The sequence below is a fragment of the Maniola jurtina genome, chromosome 11 (genome assembly GCF_905333055.1).
Source record: "Maniola jurtina chromosome 11, ilManJurt1.1, whole genome shotgun sequence".
Lineage (NCBI taxonomy): Eukaryota > Metazoa > Arthropoda > Insecta > Lepidoptera > Nymphalidae > Maniola > Maniola jurtina.
Genome location: NC_060039.1, coordinates 12,061,079 through 12,080,680, shown reverse-complemented (window position 1 = coordinate 12,080,680; position 19,602 = coordinate 12,061,079). Strand labels below are relative to the sequence as shown.

Sequence of the window (19,602 nt, the reverse complement as noted above, 5' to 3'; positions counted from 1 at the left end):
CTAGTAGGTACCTACATAGTCATAACTCATACCTACTATCTACTTAGCAGATCTTATGTTTCTAGAATCTGGTTTCTCTTATAAGGCCTAGCTCGCACAGTGAATTTTATTCGCACGATTTATTTTCCGCGTCCGGAATTTTAACTACCCGCACTGCGAATGCGGTGAGCGCCATACAACAGCTCCATACACAACACAAGCACAATATATTCGCACGAATTTAATAACGCAATTTGTATTAAAAGCATCTCTATATTATGATTGTAAGTGTTACAGAATTGCGGAAAAGGCTACATTTTATACGAAAAAAATAGACCTAACGGATGTTACATCCAAAAAAGTTGGGGTTTCTATCGGCAGTTCGCGGGTAGTAGTTGGGTTTTAGTGCTGTTTAACTTTATCTTGTTAAAAATAAACTTACTTGTAACCTGTAAGGATGTTGAGCAGTGTAGACTTGCCAGCGCCAGACGGGCCCATGATGGCCGTCAGCTCGCCGGACCGCAGCCTCCCCGAGACTGATTTGAGGATAGTCTTCACATCTGCAAAAAAAATCCTTGTAAAGTACTACAAATCGTAGGTACCTACTGAAATTCAATTATTTAAAACTATTATTATGATGCCCGCGAATAGAATTCATCAGCGTTGATTTTAAAATCTCGTGCGAACTCTTTGATTTTTCGAGGTAAAAAGTAGCCTATGTCAGTCCCTAAGAAGCAAGCTACCTCTGTACCTACCAAATTTCGTCAAAATCGGATAACAAATGAGCCGTGAATAGTTAGCAAACAGACAGATGGACACACTTTCGCATTGATAATATTAAGTATAGATCAACTTTTAACATAGAATCATTATTATTATCAACGTAATACAAAAATTTTCACATAATATCGTATTAAGTAGGTACCTATATCAAAAAATCCCAAACCTAGATCAGAAACCGACAGCCTCCTCAGCAAGACTGCAATTGTATTGAATGGTTAGGTGACACTGGCGTCACTTAACCATTCAATACATTGCTAAGAGTAATCCATTAATTACCTACTTACTAAAATCTGTTGGATTAATCCATATTTATCAATAATAATAAATAAATTGTTGAATAAAAGAATAACGAAGTGAAGAGAAAATTAAAACATAATAACCGTTTGATTTCCATCTATACACAGTAAAATATAAACTAAGTATATATAACTGAGTACCTATCTAAGCAATTTCCAGAGTTCATCAAAGGGTTAAAAATAATGTTTAAGCCTTTGTGGAGAGCACGCAACTAGGCATAAGCACAAAGTTTACTCACGGGGCAAATTCCACTCTTGCGCAGGTACTGGAGGTACTCGTACATTAAACGCGATGAGTAACTTGCTTACTTCAAGTTGTACACGTGACTTTGATACTTGATTAGATACAAGTGTAAATTAAAAATTTATAACACCCCCGACAAGTGAAGATTACAGTAACTAGAAAAGAGCTGATAACTTTCAAACGGCTGAACCGATTTTCTTGGATGATAGCTAAGAACACTCTCGATCAAGCCACCTTTCAAACAAAAAAAACCAAATTAAAATCGGTTCATTAGTTTAGGAGCTACGATGCCACAGACAGATACACAGATACACACGACAAACTTATAACACCCCTCTTTTTGGGTCGAGGGTTAAAAATAGCAGAAAGTTCTCACAGTTGTCGAGTTTTCTGTTGTTATTAAGTAAGATAGATTATTCCAGCTACACGACCTATTTGGCGCAGTGGTAAGCGCATCTTATTGGTGGGAGGTCCCGGGTTTGGAATTTTATAATTTCAAAATCATTGTCTAGTCTGGCGGGAGGCTTCGGCCGTGGCTAGTTACCACCCTACTTACATCAGTGAATATTGGCGTCCGTAACTCCGTTGACCTCCGTGATTTTAAACTTTGACGTCAGAGATATCTAAGATCTTGGAAATGATCAGAAATGGCGACAACATACACCAGGTATTAGAGATAGAGAATCTGAGGAAACTGAGTCTAGTAGAGGTTTCAGAAAAAATCAAGCATGTAGCTTATAATACAAATGTTAATGACGATGAGATAGAAAAGATCCATGATGATATTAGTGTTCAAACAATGTTTGAAACGATGCCACATAATATGAACCTAAAGAAATAGTTTATCTAGACTAAACAATACTTTATCTTTGTCTTGTTCGCTGCTATATAACAAAGAGATTTGTTGTGGAATCGCACGCTTGTTACGGGATGTTCGCATGGCCCTCTTTGTCTAAATATTTAAAAGAAAAAAGGTGTCTGACTGAATAATTAACTGACTGATCTGTCAACGCACAGGTCAAACTACTGTGCGGATCAGGCTGAAAGGCATGCAGAACTACACTTGGCTATTATGACCTAGACATTCATTAGGATTTTTTTTTTTGAAAATTCAATCCCTAAGGGTGAAATAAAAGATTGAAATTTGCGTAGTCTACGCGGATAAAGTCGCAGGCATAAACTAGTTTAATATAAATAGCGAGCAATCGAGCAGACGAGTCACTTGATGTACCGCCTATGAACATACATATTTTGCGCTTTACAGCAGCAAAAAGACCACAGATGCTTTGCCGGTTTTTCAGGAATTTGTTGATCCGCCCCTTGAATAACCTCATATTATTTAAATCTAATAAGACACTGCCGAAGAGACGTGTTGGCGTCGAATAATCTGGCACAACGAATGGTCAAAGTATCTAGCACAGACCCTCAGGTTGGTGAAGGTGAAATCGCTTTCGATGGCTTGCGGTGCGGTTGTATTTAGCCCTAATCAGTAGGTATATTAATTATTTCTGTATTTTTAATCTCATTGATAAGTACAGATAGTGCTTATCGGTATGAATGATATCAATGTGTCAATATCCAGTTTTACAAATTTTTTGGGCATTTCCTAATCATAAATACTATATTAATAACAATTTTTTGTTAACTATTTCAAACAAAAACAAGTTTATCCTTATAAACAAAACAACTGAAACAAGTCTCGATGAAAAATTATCTGTATCGGTGGAGACAAGTCAAGCCAAAATACGATGGATTTACATTTTACTGGTAGTCATTGAGGAGTCTCTAACTCCTTATACAGGCCAAGATATAAGGCGGAGATTACTAACAGATTCAGTGTTCTGGTAATAAATACTATATTATTTTACTGTGCGTAAATTGCCAATTATATCTTTATTTACTCGTACAACAACTATATACGAGGATATGTATTAAATTATTAATTAGTTGGTCTACGAACCGTGACAGCAGAAACATATTTTTGATAGTGAATCTTTTTTGGGTCTTTTAATCTCTATTTATTGAGCTACAAACTCCTGGGTTTCACAAAGATCTTGGGTTGTTCGCATATATAACATACAACAGGGACCTATATTCCTAATTAACAAATGTAGTTGTAATCAATTGTTCAACACTATCAATGTCCATATGCATTCGGTCGCTATGACTTTTATCAAATTATTATTACCAGATTACGCTTTAATTTCGTAATCTAATAATGATACATTTTGAGAAACGATTCAATTTTAGACCTACTTCAAGAAAAGCATGCTCGGGACAGACAGACCCCAATTAAGATATCCTAAATCTTCCCAAAGTAGAATTAAGCAAATTAGTGTTTTAAGCAAAAAAACAGTTTAAAAATAATAGTAAAGCACTGGATTTCTTTTATCGGCACTTGCGGAAAAAATATAGAAAAATATTCCGCAAGGTCGACGACTAATTGTTTTTTGCAATTATCATTGAATTTTAAGGACAAAGATAATTTTAAGGTCAGAGTTCATTTTAGTTTCCTATAAGTACACTATACAGTTATTTGGGTATATAAGTAAAGTAATAACATCAGTACTTTTCACCCATCGATCTCTATGTAGACAACTATGTTTTCAGCATGATCAAAATCATATATAAGTAAATTTATATGTAACAATAACCAACCAACCAACGCTAAAATTCGACCAACGCCTCTATTTTTAACCGACTTCGAAAAAAGGGGGAGGTTCTCAATTCATCGGAATCTTTTTTTTGCCATCAATAAATCAGCCTGTTTGCGTCCACAGCAAGATATAGATGTTGTCCTCCTCTGCCTTCCTCATCCACCCACTTCCCAACACCTTAGATCATCAGTTCAGCGAGCTGGAGATCATCACTACTGAGATCACTACCCAGTACCCATATTATTAATGCCTGTCTTTGTTTTTTGGTTTGTCCTTCAATCACGTCGCAACGGAGAAACGGATTGAGTAGTAGGACCTGGAGATATGTCACTCTCCACTACTATTTTCTATCCCGGAAAACCAAAGATTTACCACGGTATTTTTAAAAACCTGAATCCCCGTGGAAGAAGACGCGAGCATCAGTTAGTTATTTAATAGTAACTCCATCGGCGGTGTTCCTTCTAGATTACAACAAGAGGTTATTCAAGGGGCGGACCAACAAATTCCTGAAAGACCGGCAACGCATCGTCACGGTTCCTCTGGTGCTGCAAATGTTCATTGGGCGGCGGTAATCACTGATCATCAGGTGACACACCAGCTCGTTTGCTTTCTTTATTTAAAAAAAATTGCACATAGCTTTCATAAAATGAACCATTGTGAGTGAACACAGTGGTTATCAAACCAAAAATATTACAGTTTATCTATACAACAAAGAGTGATTCATCATTGAGCAAAATCGTTTGCAACATATTCTGAATATCAAATCACATTGTAAATAATATGGTTAATATTTCGTAATATAGGACTTTGAACTGTAAACCATTACTTGATATACCTATTATATGAGTGCGACATAACCACAACCGTAAAATTATGTTGATTTACTATAACTAATATGTAAGTAATAAAAATTGTTACATTGCACATGGATTTTGAAATAAATAAACTAAGAGCCCGTGAGGTCCAATCCTTCGTTATTTTATAAAATACTAGCTGATGCCCGCAGCTTCGCCCGCGTGGATTGGTCAGATCCCCTGCAGCATCAGGATTGAAGAGTTGGAATCCAAATTTTTTATGAAACAATGTCGCAAAGTTCCTCTATCGATTAAAAAAGAAATGACGCAAATCGGTTCAGAAATCTCGGAGATTTCAGTGTACATAGGTAAAAAAACACAACTCCCTTCTTGAAAGTCGGTTAAAAAAGTAGCCTATGTTACACCATGGTCAATCCTCTACTTGTATGTGAAAACCCCGTTATAATCGGTTCAGCCGTTCCGAAGATTAGCCTTTTCAAACAGACAGACAAAAATTTTAAAAACGTGTGATTCAGTTATGGTATCGTTCAAATAACCATATGACCTTAATATGTGGTAGTTATTTCGAAATTACAGACAGACACTCCAATTTTATTTATTAGTATAGATGAAAGTTTCTATGCGCATCGTTCAGTTCCCAACACGGATAGGAACGATCAGCGACTATGAAGTTTGGATCATCGTGATTTTGGCAGACAACAGGTTCATACTTTGACGAAAGATTTTATATTACACATTTTTGGAAAATCCGAGGGAAAAGTTCCCGCAGGACGTGGACGAAGTCACAGGCAACAGCTAGTACCTTAAAAAAATCTAATTAAGAAAATCCAGTCCGATTATATTACTTTTACTTATACATACCATTGGCCCAAAAAAGGTAAGAGGTCATAATTCACTACTAAAAACCACAATAATAGGATTGCTAGTACGCAAACAGGTATAAAAATTATATTTACAAAAGTAGACATAACGAACTCATGGCAGCAATTCATGTTTGTGTTACCTGAGATTACAATTTGACTGGCGCGGGCGGCATTATAATTTTAATACTAAGCCCAAATGATGTTAGGTTAAATTAAATTATAAACAACTTTATATTCCGTCTCTAACTACCGGTTTTGTTTTATTTAAGGTCAAATACGAATCATTTTACTACAGTGATCTATAATGTAGGTAGGTAAAGTGGACTTCCGATTCCGAGATTTATTAAAAGAATTGCTGTTAAGCCTTGAACGGGTTTACCAGATCCAAAATACGCGACTTCCTGGCAAACTTCTAATTTAAAAAGTTCTGACAATTTTGTATGTTGTGCGCACGACATCACATTCACCGTTTAGTGGGATAATACCATTGATCTATGTAAATCGCTCGATAATACAATCATGTTACGATTCCTTCAATCTTCACACCTCTCAAAAACAGTTTGATAAAACTAGGATAGCTAAATGAAGTCACCGTTGTAATCTAAGGTCGGATCTTTTAGATAATATTTCGTAGTGTATCTCCATATTTCAAGAATTATATTAAATTACATATATACAACAATAATATAGATATATAGTGTATTATATTTCTTTTGCATTTATATGTATTATTTTGTACACGGGCGTGCGAGCAAAAAATATAAGGATATCTTAAACATTTTTATTTGCGTGTTCACAGACACAGTAAAAATTCTACCCTACGAGTTTTGGAGGAACAAAACTCCTGACACATGGTCAAATATTCCGGCACATCAGAAAAAGTACTGTCTTCTGATAACCCTACTTACGAGGCATTAACTACAGAGATCAGAGTGCCTCGACAGATAATGAGAGACATTGTCTTTAATATGCCAAGGGTGGCGTTGGCGGTCGTGATTTACTAGTCTGAATCATTCGTTATGGACGCCTACTTCAGGAAATAGCATAACATTTCATAGATTACTTCCTGAGCAAGTTAAGCCGGTCAATCCTGTTTGTCAATAGTAAAAACGTCAAAAATCCATGTTTATTCGTGAATTGGTTTAGAATTTCGATGGCAATCTGACCAAATATTGATTTAGAAGAATACCCACCCGGCCGAGTTTGGTTCTCAGACCAGGAACCCTCGTAGCTTTAGTTTGAAGTTTACGTAATTAAATATTATCACCATTACGTTAATTTATTAGTCAAATTCAATAAATTGTACATTAATTGTACCCATTTTGAAAAATATAAGGATTTGACTATAAATACACAGAAATGACATCAGGATCATTCTAGAAAAAGAAAGCTCATAGGTAAGTTAATTTACGAAATATGAATAGCAGATCATATCATAGAATGCCATGATTATCATGGCATAAATCGTTTTCCCTACCGTATATATGTCGGTCGATGCAGTCATTGTTAATTCCAAAACGCTATGATATCGGTTTTCACAGTGCAGAATATGAGTTCCTGGGACGACGCGACGTACTTTTACACAATAATGATGACAAGGCGAAACACATGCTCACACACTATGTTCAGGGCGTGCACTATGATTAATTATCGTGTATGTAGGATTGTAGGCAATTAAATACTCGTACTGGCATTGTGACAGGGTTTGTGTAAAAACTTTTGGAAGATAAATTCTTGAATTATCTTTTGAGACTCTTTATATCAGATCTTACTCTTCATGGATCCTAATATGATGGCCTATGTTTGAACAACTTTGGACACTAATAAATTCTTGTAATAAATAATCAAACTAATATTATAAAGGCGAAAGTTTGTGTGTGTGTATGTTTGTTACTCCTTCACGCAAAAACTACTGGACGAATTTGGCTGAAATTTGGAATGAAGATAGATAATATCCTGGATTAGCACATAAGCTACTTTTTATCCCGGAAAATCAAAGAGTTCCGACGGGATTATAAAAAACCGAAATCCACGCGGGCGAAGCCGCGGGCATCTTCTAGTAAATAATAATTAATGTATTTATTTCGGATGTTACCGTTCAAAGACGCCTACTATTATCTACTAGATATATTTAGTGTTAACATGTTGAAGTTTAGGTATTTACCAAGAACACAGCAAAGATGTCTTTGAACTGGCTAAATATTTGTCCGCTACAACCCAAAAAGGTCAGCGCTTTAACCCTTTTAAAAATTAACAAGCTGTTTCCCGTTTAATTAAATAAATATCACGGTAAGAAACATTCATTTTAAAAACATTTAAAAAATATTTCTGTAAAGGATTGACCTTTATTTAATAACTTCCGACATGCAAATTACTTATCTGTAGCGAAATTATTTATATTATTTTTTTTTTCTGAGAATTACCGGATAAGTTACTCAAAAGCTCTCATTTACATAGTAAAAAAATGTTTACGACAAGTGTAAATTAAAAATTTATAACACCCCCGACGAGTGAAGGTTACAGTAACTAGAAAAGAGCTGATAACTTTCAAACGGCTGAACCGATTTGCTTGGATTATAGCTAAGAACACTCTCGGTCAAAGCCACCTTTCAAACAAAAAAAAAAAAAACAAAATTGAAATGGGTTCATTAGTTTAGGAGCTACAATGCCACAGACAGATACACACGTCAAACTTATAACACCCTTCTTTTTGGTTCGGGGGTTAAAAATACATAACTAACTAATACGGTCTCAGTTGTCACAACTCATAAATCTTTACAATTAGCGATTCAACACATTAGGCCCCTTCACTTAAGATAACAATAGGACTATAATTTATAATAACCGATATATCGGACACGTGATGTCTGTATACGAGCTCTTTAATTGATGTTCTTGAAGAGGACACCACATATAAATTATCTACTTAACTACTTTGACATAAAAATGTACCAACGACTGTATTTTAATTGAACATTGATTACATGCCGCCATATCTACAATCACACTAATATTATAAAGGGGAAAGTTTCTATGTATGTGTGTGTGTATGTTTGTTACTCCTTCACGCAAAAACTACTGGTCGGATTTGGCTGAAATTTGGCTTTTTATCCCGGAAAATCAAAAAGTTCCCACAGGGTATCGGAAAACCTAAATCCACGCGGACGATGTCGCGGGCATCAGCTAGTCAGTAATAAGAAAACAGACATCTTTTTCTTCACAACTATTTTATTAACCCCCAACCCAAAAAGAGGGGTGTTATAAGTTTGACGTGTGTATCTGTGTATCTGTCTGTGGCATCGTAGCTCCTAAAGTAATGAACCGATTTTAATTTAATTTTTTTTGTTTGAAAGGTGGCTTGATCGAGAGTGTTCTTAGCTTATAATCCAAGAAAATCGGTTCAGCCGTTTGAAAGTTAGCAGCTCTTTTCTAATTACTGTAACCTTCACTTGTCGGGGGTGTTATAAATTTTTAATTTACACTTGTCCTTCTTCATACAAAAGAAATTACAAGTTTATGCGCCAAAACAGACAAATCTGTCAGAACAAATAAAAATTCGTACATATTTACAATTTTTAAAGTAAAATAACTATAAGTGGGGTATCATATTATGGAAGGGCTTTAACAGATTTTTACTTTTTTTCATGCATAATAGTAATTGTTTTTCTATTTATCTAGTACTGATACGTACATTTTAGGAATTCAACATTTTGAACCTGAAGGACTTACGTAAGTGCTCAATTTTGCGAAAGTGATGTCTAGATATGATGTCTACTTATGGCTATAAACACACAGGTAATAAAAATGAAAAAATCAAGAGGAAGCAATGTTTAAAACACTATTCAATGTCATCCGCCTTGCAATAATACCTGTTCTGAAATATTGCCGGTTTGGCAACGCCAAAACGGGTAAAGTGCTGAGCAATTAATTTTATAACAAGAATTTTGTATTTATGTTTAATAATGATCTATTATCTACTTCTACGTCATAACTCGTAAGCTAGTAAGTTTCGTGAGGGATCAAAGTAGAGTACCTGAAGATTTGGAAATTTAAAAATTTTGAGTAGGAATTCTTAACGGATACTAGCCAACTAGGCAGGAAATGATCACACTAATATTATAAAGGCGAAAGTTTGTGTGTATGTGTGTGTGCATGTTTGTTACTCCTTCACGCAAAAACTACTAGACGGATTTGGCTGAAATTTGGAATGGAGATAGATAATATCCTGGATTAGCACATAGGCTACTTTTTATCCCGGGAAATCAAAGAGTTCCCACGGGATTTCGAAAAACCTAAATCCACGCGGGCGAAGTTGCGGGCATCGGCTAGTTAGTGCATAAGTGTATGCGCCAACACAGATGCACCCTCTATTCCCTCACTCTCATAGTTCAAAAGGACGGTTATCGGACGAGATAATAGAAAACTTATTACAAAGTCAAAACATATGTAAAGTCACGGGCATAAGCAAATTCATTATTATCTTGATAAGTTTCTATACAAGATACGAACTAATTTTAATATTATTATTCACCCAGACACGTTTGCCAACAGGAAAGATAGATTCCATTATATTTGGGAAATCCTACGAAGCGATCTAAAAGCGTCGAGTACTGAGAAAATCGTGTTTATATAATACCAAAGGTAACAGATTTAACAGATAAATATAACTTATTAGGTCAATAAAATAAAATTGGATGTTAAGATACAGGAAGGAGACCTGTGTACCTCGCGCATGTTTTTGGAAGGCATTCCAATTACCTACCTGCATGTCTGAGTGCTTATAATAAGAACTAAGATATTACCGGTCACAGATCTTTATTACCGGTTATATGACGTATAAGAAGCCAACTAGGAAATCGGTGAAGCCTGTTTTCCTTTAGGCACATCTATCTGTTTAGCAACAAGTCTTCAATGGTTTATTCATGTGTATACGTCATTACATTTTTAATGATTCATCCATAAAATTAAAATACAATAACTACGACACTAATTAGTTATTCTTAGACTGCAAATTAATATCCTTGTAAATGTTTGATTTTATCTTACAATATGCCTACCCTTCCAAGACGAACGCTTCAACAAATTTTGACGACTTTAGGTACCTTACCTACCTGACACAGCTATTGTATATAATTTACTAGTTTTTGACCGGACTCCGTCTGTGTTGGCGTTTGCTGGCGCGCGTGCTCTGCCTTCTTAGAGTGTTTTTTTTTTTTTGTTGAAAGTGGTCGGGTTTTGTGTTTTACTGGTGTTTTTGGTGGAGGAACTGACTGGGAAGCGCTCTAAAGGGGTGCCGCGCGTGTGTCGGCGGGCGCCGGCATAGACGAAGTCCATATCTACTTATATAGTTTCCCTAACTTGTAAATATAACTACAAATTTGACATTGGCTAATCTTTGTAAAGCCAGACGAGAAAAAAAAGGAAAAAAAGCCAGGTAGGTAGGTTTTGCCCAGGTAGGTATGAGGTAGGTAGGTATGTACAATGTACATGTGTCTCACTGCGCTATTGTTTCCTCATTCGCCCATTCGCTTCCTGCGATATGTAGGAAAGTAGATACAATATTCTAGCGCAAACACATCCCTCCATCATATCAAGAACTCTTTTTACCTGACATCAACCTCCAAAAGTACATTTTCTTTTTAATTTTATACAAAAAAAAAATCACTCTTTAGCCGAAACCAAACGGCAACCAAAACCAACGATGGACGCCCGCGTGGCCTCTAAGTAATTTTTAAGTGTTCCTAGGTACATATATTGAACTAGAGGATGCCCGCGACTTCATTCGTTTGGATTTAGGTTTTTAAAGATCCCGTGGGAACTGTTTGTTTTTTCGGGATAAAAAGTAGCCTAAGTCCTTCCCCGGAATGTATCCTAAGTCTGTACAAAATTTCATTAAAATCGGTTCAGCGGTTGAGCCGTGAAAGCGTAGCAGACAGACAGACAGACACACTTTCGTATTTATAATATTAGTATGGAAGTATGGATTGAAAAGATTGAAAATCGAGCCTGAAGCCTCGACTTAAAGACTGCGTCAGAGAGGTCTTTGAAATGATTATAAAAAAAAAAAACAATTACTGTAACTCAAAGTCTCAGAACGACAATGGTAATGTTACCCTTGATCCTCGCGACTTGTTAACAAAGTAGGTACTTATTATAATACTACGGGCAAAGAGGTGACATGTACTAGAGACGGTGATGTCTCCCAAAACGGCCTGAACTATGACCAATTGACCATATATTATATATGGCCATTGGCCACTACAGCCTTTCAGGGCCCTTGTCTGTCGTATCTACAGTAATAGTATCATGCGATGTAACCATAGACATAAGATATTGTACGTCTATTCTATGGGTGTGACGACCTTTGGCTAACACTTTCTCTTTATATGGGCTAAAAATATTGGTGACATAACATATTATTATGTGTACATTCATGTGTATTACTTCCTATATAAGAATGATATACTAAATGCATTATAAACTAAAGTCTAAACCCTTCCTGAAACTACGTGAATTACGATAGTGAAAAAATTATCAAAATCGGTTATTAGTATTTTAGATAGTAGTAATTAGTATTTAAGATAATCGCGGATTTACATACATTCGGATCGAATACATAACCTCCTTATTTTAAAGTCGGTTGAGAAAATCAGGTGATCAAACTTCAATACTACACAGCTGAAGCATTTTTTGACGCTTTCTTGACGTGAAGTTTACCATGGACCCCATACCAATATTAGAACATGCGAAAGTGTGTCTGTCTGTCTGACTACTAGCTTTTCACGGTCCATCCGTTTAACGGATTTTGATTTTTGGTTCAGAGATAGCTTGCATCCCGGCTACGTATATAAGCTACTTTTTATCCCGGAAAATCTGATCTTAAAGTATCTACTTAATTCACGTGGACGAGGGCGCGGGCATCATTTAGTAATCTATAAGGCTATAACTCAATGCCTACAGGTGCCTACTTTAAACTACAACAAAAACAAACAATGATTGATGTTTAATACTCCTTTGTGTGAAAATTAAACATAATTACTTTGTTGTGTTTTTCTCTTAATACAAGCAGATGCATGTGACTTGGTCATTCATGGAAAATAAAAGCAATGAAGTTATAGGTTTTTAACTCGTTTTTAAGGTTTCATACGCGAAGCGTGCCAACGCGAACGGGAACAGATTACTAAAACTCCTCTGTCCGTCCGTCCGTCCGTCTGTCTGTCATCGAGCTGTATCTTATGAACCGTAATAGGTATACTTAGTTGAAATTTTCACAAAGTGTGTATTTCTATTGCCGTTAATTACAAATAATCAGAATTTCAAAACGACCGTCATGAAAATCAAAAAAACCGGCCACGTGCGAGTCAGACTCGCGCATCAAGGGTTCCGTAGTTGGTTATTTTTCCGACATTTTATTATTAAGGCTTAGGAATATTATCTAGGTAAGTACTAATAGGGAGCCGTAATGCACGAAGTTGAGGAAAACTCAGTCATATAGAAGGAAAAGATAAGAAACAAAGTGATGATTAAGTATATTAAATCTAATAATTAATTAATATTATAGATAAGACCATTTAAATCATACCATCAGTACATTCTACAACTTGGCTGAGAATAACTTATTGTGTATTTATTATATAATAACTACTGTTTATGACAATTAAAGTCATTAAGTTAATTAAGTGATTGAGTATAAAAATTCCATTACTTTGCCCATGTAGCAATATTTAGGCCCAAACTCAGTGATAAATAAACATAACCTAACGCTCAAAAATCTAAGATTGAGTATACCTTTCAAGTATCAAGAATAGCTCAACAGTACAAATGGACTGAAATTCAAGACATTATATAATATACAGTATAAACTCTATATAACGACACCGAAGGGACCGTGCATTTTATGGCGTTATAGAGAGTTGTCGTTAAATGGAGAGAAGAAACATCAGAATTAGAAAAAGAAAAAGTTTATTTATGTGCATAAAAAAGAATATTATTTGAACGCTAGAAAGTTTGTGAGCAACTAAGAATATGATAAGGTATAGATAATCCATGACTCCTACTTATGAGTCATGGTCAACAACAGTGTACACATACAAGCAATCCCAATTTGTAAACAAAAGAACGAATTTCTTAGAATGTTCGGTATGCATGATGCCGACAGTCGAGTTTATTGCGGGCTAGGATAATAAAGCGACAAAAGATCGTACACAGCTGCGCAGTTTTTACTAATTTTAGCAACTTAAAAGGTACTTTTTATTACTCAATTGTCGTTATTGAGAGTGGGTGTAATGCTATGTAGAGTGAAACATGGTATGAAAGACAAGCTAAACCAACCGAAGCCAATTGATTTCGACGCTTAAGGGAGTTTGTCGTTAAATAGAGTGACGTTACATGGAGTTTACACTGTATGTTCATTTATATTCAGAAATTCAAATTTAATGTATATTTATATATAACTTCAATGCAAATTCAACATATTATATTCAAAAAACTCTAGGAGCCGCAGTGGCGTGCAGGTCATAGAGGCATGAAAGCACTGCTTACCTTAATTGAAACAGCTCAGTGCTTACTTATCATTGACCTGCTAGTAAAAAGGCCTATGACCTAACTAATGCCTACCCTGGCCTCGAACTCTTTGCACGCCACTAGTAGGAGGAATATTTTATATCATATTTTACATTGGAATCTTTAACAACATTGTTAGCTATAATATAAATGAAATTTTATCTGCGCGTTTTGGTTAGATTGCAAAAATTACATTTCTCAGTACCTATAACATACACTACATGTTCTGACTTCTGAACCAAACATCACTGGTTTTTTGTAACCAAAGTGAACTTTGTCTTTAACTTTGTGCCTTTTGGTTACTGTGCTTGGAACTTTCCATTATACTTAATAATACGGTATTCCTTCCTCCTTTCGGAGGAAAGTTCTTCCTTTATACCTAATACTTTCCATTATTAGGTACAATGGAAAATTCTCTACTCCAAAGAGTCGACTACCTAAATAAAAATTTTAAGTGTCTAATAGGGTAGATTGCAAAGTACTCGTATTTCTCGGTATGAACGTTCGCGTTCTGAAGTCTGAACCAAAGAGCAGTAGTACCTATGTCTTATGTATTTTGGCTACTAAGGTCAAATGTGCTCAGTCCTAGCTCAATACTGGCTACATCAGAAAATTCTCAACTCCAGGAAGTCATGTTAAAAGTTATGATAAAATATAATATACAAAAAAACTTACTGCTTTTCCTTCCCTCCTGGACCTTGTATGTGAGGTCCGTGAACGCCAGGTCCACTGGCGGTCTCTTGGGCAGGTGCGTGAGCGTCTTGTGCTGCGCCGGAGTGATCGTCACCTTCAGGCTGCCCTTCCTGTCGGAGATCATGGGTTTACTCTCCTCAGGAGCGCATAACTCTTTTTCCACTTTCATTTTGAATTCTAACTGTTGCACAAAATGGAGCTTAACTTAGCTAACTCGTTGGTTACGGAGTCAAACTGTCATCTCACACGTCACAAAGGACGTAAAGTTGTACTGTGATGTGTGGAGCGCTAGACACGCGCACTCGATCGCACTCCCGCGCACGCACTGAATGGTGGGGACGAGAGTGACGTCCGACCTCCACTGCGTGTAAGGCTGGGTTTACACGGTTCCGGTTCGGCTACTATAATTAAAACTTGACGGCCAACACATTCTAACGAGCTGGTTGATTACGAAAAAGCTGCATCAATCATTGCTACAATATTAACTGTTGTGATTGTCTGAATTTCTGGTATTCTTGTTTGTAAATAACCCTTTTGATTTATGAATGAGACACAAAACTGCGTCGCGACGCCATGCGAATTTGCAATGCAAAAAATTTATAACACCCCCGACAAGTAACTAGAAAAGAGCTGATAACTTTCAAACGGCTGAACCGATTCTCTTGGGTTATAGCTAAGAATATTCTCGATCAAGCCACCTTTCAAACAAAAAAACTTAATTAAAATTGGTTCATTAGTTTAGGAGCTACGATGCCACAGACAGATACACAGATACACACGTCAAACTTATAACAAGCCTCTTTTTGGGTCGGGGGTTAAAAACTGCGATGCGATGCGATTTCGCGCCGCCAGGTATCTTGCTGCCATGGTTTTTATGGACCAGCCAAACCATTTATTCATGGATCTGGGGGGTCTCCATAAATTATTTTTTTGCCATTGTATCGTGTGGCATATCAAATGAAAGGAAAAAAATCTGAGTTCATAAATATAAATATAGTACAAATAATAAAAATTACAAATATAGTAAAACTTAAAATGCACGAAGCAACAGAAACGAAATTAATAGGTACTATATCTATAGCTATCGGCAATTGGCGGGTCGGGTTTTAGTGCATTTTAACTTTTGTGTTTTGTTGACAGTCAATTGGGTTGATTACAAAAAGAATATCTTGTGTTTTGGCCCTAAATGTATTACCAACTCGTTTATATTACGACCACAAACTGGTTGTAGCCGAATCATAGTTGAACCAGTCATGTAGTCCTAGCCTTACACTTCCTGACGTCGCAAGAGGTTTTGAACTTTGCGCTGTCGGATATATTTTATCAGGGTTCCGTAAAGATATCAAAACAAGCGAATTAACATTGCATTAATTAAATTAAATACCTAGACCTATAGTTAAAATGGTAAGGGCATTCAAAATGTTATGGGTATTAATTAGGGAAATAAAATTATTGCACTTTAATTTTGTGACCTTTTAAAATGAATTTGAACTTTTATTTCATTCACAATAAATGCCACCAATAATTGGAAATATATTCGTACAGTACAATGTAGAATTATAGGTAGGTGGGTACTTATGGGTTTAATACAAGATATCCAGGATAGCCCACATTCATTCTAGACTGCATGGTTGGTCCACAACCAAAGACTAATATTAGGATTGGATATGAGCTATAATTTTTTTACCAAATTGTAAAGCACTTATAAACAGGGATCGAAATTCTAAAGATGTCTCTTGATAACAATTATCATGATAACAATTTTATAAGATAAGTAATTTATCAAACAAGTAAGTATAAACTTAGCAACCTACAATGTAAACTATTAGCCTATCAACATTTAGATATGTTAGAAACAAGTACATAGTTTCAAGCAATTTAAAATTCTCTACATTTCTTTTCGAAATTTTGCATCAAGCCCAAAATCCGCCTCATTTGGCTTTAATGCACTCAAAGTTGGACCAAACAGGTTCCCTATTTCGAAGCATTACGTCATTACGTTTTTTCTCCATTACTGAGGGTTATGACCCCATTTTCATTAATCACATAATTGGTAGTTTTCTTAGGATATCAGTGTGGTAGGTCCATAGATCCTTTCACATACAGCTTGACTTATTGAGATTTCAATTCTTTGAATTTACAGTTGTTATCAGATACAATATGTACTTGGGTGATTGATGAATTAAACACTTCATCCAAGAATATGTACCTAATCTATACTAATAAATAAAATTGGAGTGTCTGTCTGTAATTTCGAAATAACTACCTCATATAAAGCTCATATGGTTATTTGAACGATACCATAACCGAATCACACGTTTTTAAAATTTTTGTCTGTTTGTCTGTCTGTCTGTCTGTCTGTCTGTCTGTTTGAAAAGGCTAATCTTCGGAACGGCTGAACCGATTTTGACGGGACTTTCACAGACAATTAGAGGATTCATCAGGGAATTTGCGACATTGCCCTATAAAAAATTTAGATTCCAACTCCTCAATCCTGATGCTGCAGGGGATCTGATCACCAAAGTGGATGGGATTTAGAAACTGTCGTCGGTTATAACTTGATATTGAAGGTATATTTACCAAGTAAAGACTTTGTCGCGCGGTACGGATAAACTACTTTTGTCTTGGGAACTCAAAAGTTTCCACGGGATTTCTAAAAACCTAAATCCACGCGGGCGAAGCTGCGGGCATCAGCTAGTAATTAATATTGAGAAAGTTGTTTCTCAACCAAACAGTTGAGAGAGTGAGTTGAGTGTTGTTGTTGTTGTGTGTTGACACCAAGCTACCAACTTCATCTTTGTTCTTTGATATTTATCAAACATAAATTATTATCAGCCTATGTTTCTATCTTGCTAATTGTGTTGATATTTTGTCAATAATAATTACTTAGTTTATCACTTCAGACCCAGGTTTTAGATATTAAAACTGGTTGTTTGGATTATGTAGCGTTGTTTTCTTTCTAGTTTCTCTAAGTAGAAAGGAAATACTAAGGGACCCAATGAAAGATTTGTTTGAAGGATAGTAGAATCATGTGGTAGATTCTTTTGACAATTCAAGAGCACTTGCAAAAGTTTATTTGAATAAAAAATATTTCTATTTTTAGTTCAAAAGCACTTTGCAAAAGTTTTAAGTTTTGCATTTCTTTCCTTTTATGATTTTCTTTGTTAACTAAATTAATAATATTTATGTAAGTAAAGGAATACTCAATTAAGTACATATATGTATAATAGAAGCAGGTTTTATACTTGATGCTGTGTCTAATTAATGCCTAAAACTGCCTTGACTATGTTTACTTTAAAAACAAACCTGTTCTTAATGAATAATGTGATATTTTATTTTACATTTATTTCAGTAATATGTAAGTACTAAGTATATATTTATGCTATGCTATGAATAACATTATAAGGTAAGTACTTACATTTTATTCATCACAAAAATGGTAGAGTCACCTAAGTTATTTTCATATGAATTAAAATATTTGTGAATTTGTTTGTTACAGAAGAATCACTAGTTTAGAGATAGTGTTCGTTTGTATGTATGTACAACTGATCCCTCATAATATCTCACCATAGGTAAGTTGTAACATTTTAATTTTCAATAAATGAGATGTAGATGAACTATTCATTAATAGTGTTATTTATAACAATATGATGATGGTAATTGTAAAATAAATAATAATAATAATAATTATGAAGATATTTTAGCAAAATTCTGAATTTAATTTATAAGTTGTTAGACCTCTTACTAATAACTAATTACTACACAGCAATCTAGAAGTTTTGTATGTACCAAGTAAAGATAATAAGTCCCATTAGTAAGTACAAATACATAGTCTGCTAAAACCATGACCCTTCCTTTTGGCTTTTATGTAGTTAGGTAAAAACGTTCTCAAAGCAGGTTTTATGCTTATTGCAATCTCATACTAACTAATGTACCCACGTTTTGTTATATCAAAAACGGTATAAGCGGCAAGCGCCAAGGACCTTTTCACAAACTAGGTATGTATAATGAGTTACCACTAACCACTCAAAGCTACACATACTTAGCATTTATTGCGCAAGACATCTGACACCGAAGAGAATATTTACTTTTTGTTGTCCCATTTTTGGGGTATAACTTACTCACTTTCATTTTCTTTTTAATACTACCTATTCTCTAAGTTAGTTATTTTATTGCAGTGTATGGGGATTAAAAACTAAATTTAAGAAATTATAGATTTTGTTTGCTCAAAAACCAAGTCTTTGTGGGTAAATATGATAAAGAGGTCACTATAAAATTATGACTACGTCGCGAATTCAAGTTTTGTGCACAAAGGTTTTAGAAATTACGTGGACTTACCCCAAATTGTTAATAAGAAACTTGTTATCCATTTTGATTGTAGCTAATAAAAAACATAACACTACAACATATTATAAGAAACTTCCAAAATTTTAAGTTTTACGTTAATCAAAACAAAACACGAAATTAATAGGTATTTTACTTAGGTATAATTTTACGAAACTCCCCGGACTTGACGCAAACGCAGACTAATATTGGCACAGAGCTTTTTGTCTGAAATAATATTATGATCTGTATGTGTATAATCATCTCTGTGGGTGTTATAGCTTTGTATAATTTCAATTTAAATCGTACTTTAAACCTATTAAAATAACATACTATCTACTTTATATCTTTAAGTCAATAGTCAAAATAATTTTATTTACAACCATT

The 19,602-nt window shown here is 35.1% G+C and overlaps 1 protein-coding gene across 3 annotated transcripts in view; it reads right to left on the bottom strand.

Annotated features, from left to right (window-relative positions):
• The window catches only part of LOC123869439 (ATP-binding cassette sub-family G member 1), a 56,837-nt gene extending 37,542 nt beyond the window's left edge, over positions 1-19,295 (bottom strand). For 2 of the 3 annotated variants that reach the window (XR_006796890.1, XM_045912361.1), the window contains exons 1-2: positions 14,875-15,237; positions 422-539 (exon numbers count right to left, since the gene is read on the bottom strand). Coding sequence is in view for 2 of the 3 variants with exons in the window: in XM_045912361.1 (XP_045768317.1) it covers positions 422-539; positions 14,875-15,061 (305 nt within the window). In the remaining variant the exon portion in view is untranslated. Of the gene's footprint in view, positions 1-421; positions 540-14,874; positions 15,238-19,230 lie in introns of those variants that run through there. The other variant, XM_045912363.1, reaches the window with a different exon arrangement.
• Between the last annotated feature and the right edge of the window lie 307 nt (positions 19,296-19,602).